Raw genomic sequence first — 9,870 nt, forward strand, 5'->3', positions numbered from 1 at the left:
GGGGGGGGGGGGGGGGGGGGTGTGGGGGGAGGAATCATCGCAGTTTTTTATGAACTCTGCGGTAGAAACTGAACTCCACCAAATCCATTCTCCACTATTTTTCAGGGTATCATTGTTGTGATATTGGGTTATTTTTATCACAAGCCTAATAGAAATTCATCTATGAAAAGTTCACACGGTAAAAATGGAGAGGTCATGTCATGCGGCAGGAAATTTTGCTCTGAAAAGACTGACAAATTGGTAGTTAAATGACTTTTTTCTGGTAGGAAAGACCGATAAATTCTTGAGAACGGCTATTCCATCCCGAATTTTGGTTTGCATACTAAACCTATGGTGTTTAAGGAAAATTGCAAGGGTAGTCTCATTGCAACCAGAACGAACTCAAGAGCACCTCTTTCCCCACTGCTACTTTTCCCCACTGTTTTGGAGCCACATCTTAGTCCTTTTTAGTTTGGCCTTGATAACGGACAAAAAAGTTTCCTCGAACCTCCAATCTCTTATGGTATCTCACCCATTCAAAATGAAGGCTAAAATACTTTGGATCAATATCATCCAGAGCTTCTTTTGGGATATTTGGCTAGGCAGGAACAGCAGACTCTTTAGTGGAAAGGAAAGAAACAACACATATCTTACTGACTAAATCTTCACAGCCGCCTCACGGTACAAGCTTAGCATTATGTTTTCTAGTTATTCTTTAAATGATATTTGTGCTGATTGGAGGGGCTTTTTGTAACCCTCTTCTGTTTGGGGGCTCTCCCTTTATTTTCATTTTTATTTTTGTAAATCATTACGTTAAGGAAGTTCCATTTATCTTTGGAGAGAGAGGATGTTTGATATTTTAAGCCAGGAACCTCAATCGACAAGACATACAAAAGATCAAAGCTTAAAGAGAACATTTGCTTTTGATATCTTCTTATCTGACAACTTAACTACAAGAAGATTGGAAAAATAAAAACCTGAGCTGGGTTTAGATTACACCATGGCTGTTGCAAAGTTGCCAACTCCCACAAAATCACTCCAAAGCTGTAAACATCTGATTTTTCATTTGAGGGCTCATCACGTAGTACTTCTGGTGCCATCCACTCAGGCTAACAAATTGAATAGTTAAATATTAGAAATTGCATAGACAGCTTGCATGCATGGTGATACTGTGGCAATATATTGCTACAAAGCGAAGCACTCACTGTTCCAGCCGCGGATTTTGATGAAAGAAATGTGCGTGCCTTTAAGCGGGAGAGACCAAAATCACAAACCTGAACAGAGATCAAACGAAAATTTTGAATCACAAAGGCAACAGAGCCTGACATCATTTCAGGTTTCTTATTTATAAATAAAAAAAATAACATGCTCTCAAATAATTCTTCCTGGACTCCAACTCGAGCTCTGTTTTGTCAATCATAACATGTACTTTAGGAGTTGCAAGTTTATCAACAGTGATAACGAGTAGATGAGGAACCAGTAAAGAGTATACAGTTTTGATGGACCAAAAAAGAAATCCGGAGCTCATGCTAGCAAAGAATCAACTTAACAAGAGATAGAGGGCCAGGAAAATAGTGTCCCCTAGAAGAAACATTTTTAAAGCTGAGTTTGAAATTTATCTACCTTTACTGTATACTTCTTGTCGACTAAAAGATTTGGTGATTTTAAATCACGATGAACAATTGGAGGGTCACGTCTATGGAGATAGTTCATTCCCTTTGCCTGTATAAAAAACAAATGACCGAGCCATTTGCCAAAAGATAGATGATGTTTAAATGAAGGTAAACAACCAGCACAAGATAAAAACCCGGGGTAGGGGGTTACTCAAAAACATTTGGTGAGTCACTAGAATAATACATACCACATCATAAGCCATATTTATCCGACGTGTTTCATCTATGTCTTTAACACCTGACTTGTGCAAAAGCCTATACAAGCTACCTCTGCAAATAAAACAAATTCTTCAACTTTCAAACCTTTTCTATCGGTTGTCTTGGAATATACCTAATAAATTCACTAAATATTTGATGCTAACTTTTTCAACTTTGATTAGGAGAATGAAGATGGTAAAAGAATACCTCGATAGATATTCAGTGACAATGGACAGGTTTGGTGGCTTGGTCACGGCACCCATAAACAGTACAATGTTAGGATGTCGCAAGGATTTCATAATAGCAACCTATCATGCAAAAATAAGAAAAAACAAAACTAGAGTCAACAAAATAATCCATGCCTCTAGAACGCATATAATTGAGATTTCCACCAATGAATACCTCTCTCAGAAACTCATTAACACGTTCAGGATGGAAGTCTTGTTCTGTGAGGATCTTCACAGCAACTTCCTGACATGCCCATGATAGAATCTTAGAAATAATAGTGGCGAACACATCATAATTACATTAAGAACCGACCATTTCACATGGTACACTATTAAATCCATGCTTGCATGGTAGACTATTTTTGGGAAATTATAATCATCGACCATTTCACATTACTCACCGATCCATGCCAATCAGCACGATGTACAGTTCCAAAGGAACCTGAAATTAGACCCGTAATACACTCAGAATGACCTTAAAATATTAATTGCAATGAGTTTTATAGATAGGATTGACTTCATTTTGTTATGAGCCAACTATCATATTCAAAAATCCAGAACTTTTTCAAAATTTGCAGGATACATACCTGCTCCAATTCTTTCTTTTAAAACAAGATCCTCCCATGGAATGTCTAAATCTTCTGCACCAAGGGGAAGTGTTTTACTCCGAGTGTTTGGTATTAGCTGACCTCCCTGCGCAAACCTTACGTCCATAGTAAAATCCATCATTGGCTGGGACATATCAAAAGGTGACTGCACATTTCTACGGCTGTACTTTAGGGGGATCGGATCCTCAACCAGGATAGTTGGTTGTAGCGGTTTAAATCGTTGGAAGTCTCCGTCTTGGGAGTTAGGCTGCGAAGTTTTCCCATGCAGTAAAATGGATTTTTCATCATGAACACCAGTGACAAGCATTTGGTTGCTTCTGTTTGTGAACTTCCTATCAAACTGCTCTGGATACAAGGGAAGTGCACCATCTTCTCCATCCATAGTAACTTCTGTGATGGTAACTTAAAAACTTGTCAACACAAACAAATAATATGCAGGAAAGGCTGGCAATATCAAGTGTGACAAAAGTTTTGTCAGAGTAAGAAAAAGTAAGTGCAAGCCATAACAAGAATTATACAATCCGGTGTATTTCATACAAACTATGACCTTTTCTAAATACTATTTTAGCCTCAAAATCTGCTACTCTGGTTATAACTTACAACAAGGACTTCAAAAGAAAAAAATGCAATATAAAATTGTAAAATATGATTTGCATAGTTCTAAATTAAAGTTTGAAGAGTCAAATAATTACCTGAGGAACATTCATCAAAAACAACATTAAGTAACTGGCAATCTGCAAAGTACTGCTTAGCCAGTGACCTGAAATCAATGGCTGCCTCTACTGGCTTTAGTCGTGGAAATCGCAATGGCGAGGAGATCAAAATGGAGGAGGGACCATTGAGTAACGAATCAGGCTCATATAAGCAACCAGGATTACCAATTAAGTCAACCAGATACTCCCTAGAAAGAAAATAATCACACCACATACAACTGTATTAATACTGAGGGACTGTTGCAAGCTATTCCTAAAATTAAGGCTATTTCTTCAATATGTTCATAATCAGTTTCACAACCTTTCCACCATCCATATCTGCAAAGATCTAAATAGATGGCAAAAAATGATTGCAATTTTTTTTTTTAAAATCAGCTAGGAAAAACAAGAATGGGTCAATTTGAGGGGGGTTGTCACTGTAAAGTGCAATATATACGTTTAAAATTAAAAGAGGAACTTAAGGTAATAATTGCACACCTTAGAAAACAAAATAAGTGACAACATAGAAACCAAAATTTCAAAGGTGAGTAAAACCAGTGAAAAAATGTGTTAACCATTGCCTCCAAGTCATTTTGTTTTCTGCATATCTCGCCCCACTTAGCAATTTTCACCGTGATATTGTCTATAACTCATTTTGATCTGAATTGGATCCCTGCTCTTTTATTATCCTATAGTAATTATTTTCTCGAATGCAATGAAGAATAAAATAGTTTCTAATTGCATTATTATATGTCAATTAATGGCAGGCACCAGCTTAATTTAACGATATTGTTTGAACTGCATATTCATTTAATGCAACTGTAAACATTATAGAACTCAAGAAGTATTGCAGAGAGAGCATACTTGTCAAACCCAAACTGCACAAGACAAGAAGAAAAATCATGGCACGAGCAATATTTACAGCCCTTGGCTACTCGACAGGGTAAATCAATTGTATCAGCTAACACCTGCAAATGCCATATTCTTGGATAAGTGAACCCTGAACTATATCGATTTACTTGATAATGTAAATAGTATCAAATAGCAGCTATGCAAATTGAAAAAAACAAGATTACAAGTTTACCAGAAGCCAAAAGCAGTAAGCAAGCAGAAAGAAATATATGAAATTAATTACTATAAAGGGACTGCAGGAACAACAAAGCAAGCAAAATTGAGATCTCACTTTGAAAAGAAGAGCACGATGTCGGCAGAGTCCTACAGAGAGTGCACCAAGAGGAACAACCACAGAGCCTAAGGTCTCCTTCAAGTTATTACTGCACTCCTTCCAGCTGGGCACCAACACATCTTCTCCAGAAACCGAGCCACTATTGATAACAATAAAAAGGAAGTTATTGGTGTTGAATGAAATAGACAAGTTTTCAAATGGAAAGCGTGGATGTCTCACCCGAAACTCCTACAGACAAGTTTTGCAAGCAGGTCTACAACCTCTTTTGTGGTAATAGAGCTGCAAGAAATGCTTCGGACACGATTTTGGAGGTCTTTTAAGTTGGGATCAGTGCGCTGATCAATCAAAACAACTTCAATTGAAGAATCTGTGCTAGGATCAACAGACTTTAGAGATTCAATTGATGGCATGCGATCATTATCAGGCAGGCTGGTGCACAAAGTCCATACATATGGATCCATTCCATGGATTAGATAAAACCCATCAGGAATTTTGTCAAAGTATGATAGACAGCCATTCACCTGATCCATATAATAACACGACAGAACATCATTTTTAAAAATGGTACTCTGTTTTGCTAGCCCAAAGAATATGTTCCTCTACCACATTCTCAATGATATTACAATTTAAAAAAAAAAAAAAAAAAGGTCAGATCTTCAATATTAGCCACACATGTAAATATACCAGTTAAATTTCCATATTTAGCATTTCTCATTCATATCTCGGCTTTCACAACCTAACCTAATTTTGATAAATTCCTTTTATATCTTCCATGGCTCAGAGTAGAATCCAGCCAACTTTAATAAATTAGGAACTGATCGACCTATTGACAAACAATTGGGGTGTCCAATACTTCAATGGATATAGCACATAGCTAACTTCCATTCTCAAATAAATATAGGCATAACAAAGTCAGGTGGTTGAAGCTAACCAATTAGCACATTGACCACTAAAGACTAACCACAAAAACTAGAAGAAGGTAAACAAAACATGGATCTTAAACTCTTATCAGTTTTCCAAACTTATACCATCACTTTCACAATAGTACTTCAGCTTAGACAGCACCGTTGCCCCAAGGAAAACGTCCTTGATGTAAATTCCAGAGATCCAACAAAAATTTCACGTTAAAACAATAAACTAAACTTGGGTTTTCTTCATCTGTTACCACATCCCAGATCAATAATCCCCTTTCGGGACTTCATCAGCCATAAGCCTTCTCCTAGGAAGCAACCAATTGCTTAAACCGCTTCAGTAACATCTACAGCAAAAGTCTAACACACTTCTTAAGTATAGATATAAACTCAAGCTCGGACTATCGTCAGAGATCTACATTGTGCCCTATAATTCAACGTTAGCAGTTTTGAATCTATTATCGGGAAATCAGGATTCGACCCAAATATGGGACAGTAAACGAATTAGGTGATATCTAGACTAGCAATGCCAGAATAAACAGAACGTGAATTAGCATTGTCATTGAAGTCAACGCAACAAAACCAAAATAAAAAACCATAAGCACGAATTAGAACATGAGATAGATGGAAAAGAATCTCTACCCAAAATCGATGTGACACAGCCTCAGCAGAGCTAATCGACCTCCTTAAAGCTGAATCATCCTGAAATGGATTTAAGAAATTAGGATCATCAGCACAAGTCGCATCTGAGGAAAGCCGGAGCGCCAATGCCAACTGCAGTTGATAACTCTCCTCCGTATGTTGCGCCCAGCTCTTACCAAAGCATCCTCCAGTCCCGGCTACCTGAGCTCTTGAATCGCCTACAATCCTAAGCACATCATCCGTCTCATTAGCCACTGTAGTCGATGGTGTCAGTGCATAATACTCCCCGGATATCGAGCTCTCTCCAAAGCTGCTTCCACTGGACTGCCTCTGCAAACCAAAGGCTGAGTACATATTGCCGATCCAATTCACCTGCGGCTGCTGGCTCGCCCTGTGATCACCACCAGCTTCCCAATCCAATCCTCTTTCCAACTTCCTCTTGTCGTTCTTCCACTCTCCCGATGATAATTCGATCAACGATGACGAAGCTCTGACAGGACCGCCACTGTTTTGGTCATCTGGAATTTGACTGAGAAGCGTATAGTTCAATCTTCTACCGGGCATTTCCATCGAGATTCAGAGAATTCCGATCAACTGGATTCCGTTTGGACCCAAAAATCCACCATCGAAGCGATGAAGAACTCCCTCCCTTCGATTTTTCACCTTTCCGGTGTGCGTCTCTTTCTGGAATTCGATTGTCGGAGAGAGACGCTGAGAACCATACAGGAACTTTTAGGCGTAGTGGCATTTTCGTAATATTCTATTTTTCCAATAAATTCTTAATTAATTTATTTTGGCGAAGATCTAATACTAATTCGCGGTAATATTATTCGGGAGGACGAAAGTCATTTCCAGTCCACGCGCCTTAAATTCTTTACGACCCTCGCACTCGCACGTTGCTTTTACACGTGCGCTCGACTGTATCTTCTGGTTGCTTCTGTGTTCAAATCGCTTGTTTAATTGTTTTTAAGGAATAAAAATAATAATCAAGTATACCTTACAATATTCACATAATTATTAAAATATTTTAAAATTAGGCATTACATACCGTTAATGTCATTACAAATATTTAAGTAATTTATGTGGTAAAAAATATTTAAATAAATATTTTTTATAATATTTTGACTTTTAATATAAAATATTCTTAAAAAATTAAAATTTTTGATAACCCTCTTAAATATTAAAAATAAAAAATATTTTTATGGTTAATATTTGTTTTAAAAATACATTACAATTCTTAATTTTTCATTTTTATAATACTCTTATTTAACAAAATAATAATAATAAATATTATTAATATTTTTATCATTAATATCTAAATTAATATATAAATGAAAGGGTAGAAACATAAGAATTAAAAAAAAATATAGCTTTAAAATATTAGTATTACTTTTCAAAATTTAAAAATATTTATTTTTTGAAACGTAATACTAATAATATAAATATTTTTTAAATTTTAAAAAATTGAAGTTATTTTTTAAGTTTTTAAAAAAATTTACAATATTAATAATATTTTTGAAATTTTGAGATACTTTTTAAACAAAATATTAAAAATTATTTATTTTTAACTATTTCTAAAATTTAAAAGTATTTTTTAGATTATTTTTTAAAATTTTACATTATTATTATTATTGGTTTAAAATTTAAGAATATTTTTATATAAAATTTAGATGAGAGGTATTTTATCAATTTCGTCTAATTAAAAAAAGTGCTTAAAAAAATAAAATCAATATAACTTGGCGGGAAGGATAAAAAAGAAATTGGCGGCAAGAGGTAAGAACACCCCTTTTATCACGTTCTCTCTCTCTCTCTCGTTGTTTTTCTTCCCGCTTTCTCACATCTTTGGCTTTTCACCGCTTTGTCCTCAGTCCGATCTCCATCCGCGAATCGATCTCTCTTCGCTCTCACTCGCTTTACACATTCGGAATCGGTACGCTTCTTCATCTGAAAGAATAGTCTCAACGATGTTTCAAGCGCCTTGTTGAAATTAGTCAAATTAAAGATCTGTTTATCTTATAATCGTATCCTGCTTCGTCTAATCCAATTTAGTTTCTCACGTTATTTGTACTTTTGCTGAAGATTTGATGTCGGTTCTATTAAAGTAATTGTCTCCAGTTTAACGGCTTAATATTTCAGAATCTATGGTTGTTTAGGAAGTTGCGGAAGATTTGTTCATTGCTATATAACTCGGATACTGTTATTTTTTTCGATGATTGGTAATCGTTTGAGCTCAATCTGCTTGTTCTTCAGATTGATATTCCTCTGTGGTTCGTTTTCCATCTGCGTTTTCGCTTGCAGCATACATTATGAGTCAAGGTATGCTTCTCGATTTGAAATAGTGGTTTTATAAAGATGTTTCTAGCTCTAGTTGAAATTTGTCGGGGATCCGTTTATTTGATAATTGCGACATGCTTCGTCAAATACAATTCATCTAATTTCCGTTGCAAGAAATTTGATTTTTGTGCCATCAAAATAAAATTGACAACGCCTTGCTGCTTAAGATTTTAGAACCAGTGGTTGTTTACGAAGTTGTGGAGTTCATTACTAGATAATTCGACTACTTTTAGTTTGTTAATTAGTTGATGATCAGTAACCGTACTAGCTCCATCTGCCTTTTTCTTTTTAGTTGATGAAAGTCTGATGTGATCTGCTGTATGCTATTTAACCTGGTATCTCACATCTTGGATAGAGAAATTAGTAAATAATTCATGGCTAGTGTTGGTCGATATGAATGGTTCGGATTTGTGCCTGAAATGACTAATTCTAATCCCGTTAATCACGTACGTATAAGACAAGAATTTACAAATGGATACTAACTTATTCGCCATGGGTTGGATGCGGTGTCACTAAATGTTTCTTTTCTTACTGCTATGTTGTTCGTGCCATCCTGGTTTGGGCTTCAACTCCTCTTATTGGTCCCCTGTCTTACCCTTTCCTCTGTTCAATTTGCTGGCTGGAAAATGAAGCCTGGCCATCAAAGGTCGGGGTGCCCTTGATTTTTGGTCAAAACCTCTTACACAGACGAATCCTGCAAATTATTTGGATACATTAGAGTGAAAATAGATGGTTTCTCAAATCTCTTTTTGGCCGGGATTCAGACAAGTTAGACACGATCGTTCAAATTGATTAGATAACCATTCAATTCAAATTTTCTACATGCTCAAATTTTCTAAAATTGTGTACATTGCTACTAGTATTCTTACATTTTTAACCTCGTACTTTATTATTTATAAATGTTAAACTTGTTCATATATCATCTGCAAATGTTTACATATATGTGTGTTACATAGCAAACTATATTCTATTTCTTAATAGCAAATATAGATACAGCAGTAAATTGAAGAATAGGTACCTCTCCAGAAACAGTGTTGGATGCCTTGTGTAGATAAACCTGGTGGATAAAAAGAACTGTCATTATTTAAGTAATCATATTATAAGAGGTATATGTTCTATGAGGAACCTTTAAATATTGTTGGTATGGAGGTCCCAAAATACACAGTACGCCTAGGAAGGTTCCATATCCAGTCCCTAGGAATATCTATTGGGTTGAGGCTTGACTCGTGATCCGCAAATACCTACAAAGGAAATAGTCATAGTTAGTTGTGGCACCAAGCCTCAAAGGAGAACAGGATAACATTGTATATATCGTATTCAACCTTACCTCATTGACTTGAAAATAGGTACCATTCAGTGGAAAGCTTCCTCTCATTGCCGTTCGGCATGGTATCTGTTTTTTTTTTTTTTTTTGGGGGGG

The 9,870-nt window shown here is 36.0% G+C and overlaps 2 protein-coding genes across 3 annotated transcripts in view; both read right to left on the minus strand.

The window, feature by feature from the left end:
- LOC111498580 (serine/threonine-protein kinase CTR1-like) overlaps positions 1–6,885 on the minus strand; it is an 8,766-nt gene extending 1,881 nt beyond the window's left edge. Inside the window, exons 1-13 of one of the 2 annotated variants that reach the window (XM_023149874.1) lie at positions 6,117–6,885; positions 4,783–5,084; positions 4,561–4,702; positions 4,242–4,345; positions 3,378–3,586; positions 2,665–3,072; positions 2,479–2,519; positions 2,253–2,321; positions 2,058–2,158; positions 1,841–1,922; positions 1,603–1,701; positions 1,185–1,253; positions 957–1,088 (exon numbers count right to left, since the gene is read on the minus strand). In XM_023149874.1, the coding sequence (XP_023005642.1) occupies positions 957–1,088; positions 1,185–1,253; positions 1,603–1,701; positions 1,841–1,922; positions 2,058–2,158; positions 2,253–2,321; positions 2,479–2,519; positions 2,665–3,072; positions 3,378–3,586; positions 4,242–4,345; positions 4,561–4,702; positions 4,783–5,084; positions 6,117–6,686 (2,328 nt within the window). In that variant the 5' untranslated portion in view covers positions 6,687–6,885. Of the gene's footprint in view, positions 1–956; positions 1,089–1,184; positions 1,254–1,602; positions 1,702–1,840; positions 1,923–2,057; positions 2,159–2,252; positions 2,322–2,478; positions 2,520–2,664; positions 3,076–3,377; positions 3,587–4,241; positions 4,346–4,560; positions 4,703–4,782; positions 5,085–6,116 lie in introns of both variants that reach the window. The other variant, XM_023149873.1, reaches the window with a different exon arrangement.
- Positions 6,886–8,800: 1,915 nt separating this feature from the next.
- Positions 8,801–9,870, minus strand: part of LOC111498578 (protein ROS1-like) — a 9,531-nt gene continuing 8,461 nt past the window's right edge. Inside the window, exons 16-19 of the mRNA XM_023149868.1 lie at positions 9,778–9,843; positions 9,577–9,691; positions 9,469–9,507; positions 8,801–9,144 (exon numbers count right to left, since the gene is read on the minus strand). Coding sequence (XP_023005636.1) covers positions 9,026–9,144; positions 9,469–9,507; positions 9,577–9,691; positions 9,778–9,843 — 339 coding nt within the window. The 3' untranslated portion in view covers positions 8,801–9,025. The remainder of the gene's footprint in view (positions 9,145–9,468; positions 9,508–9,576; positions 9,692–9,777; positions 9,844–9,870) is intronic.

This window comes from Cucurbita maxima, unplaced genomic scaffold (assembly GCF_002738345.1).
Source record: "Cucurbita maxima cultivar Rimu unplaced genomic scaffold, Cmax_1.0 Cma_Scf00025, whole genome shotgun sequence".
NCBI classification, from domain to species: domain Eukaryota; kingdom Viridiplantae; phylum Streptophyta; class Magnoliopsida; order Cucurbitales; family Cucurbitaceae; genus Cucurbita; species Cucurbita maxima.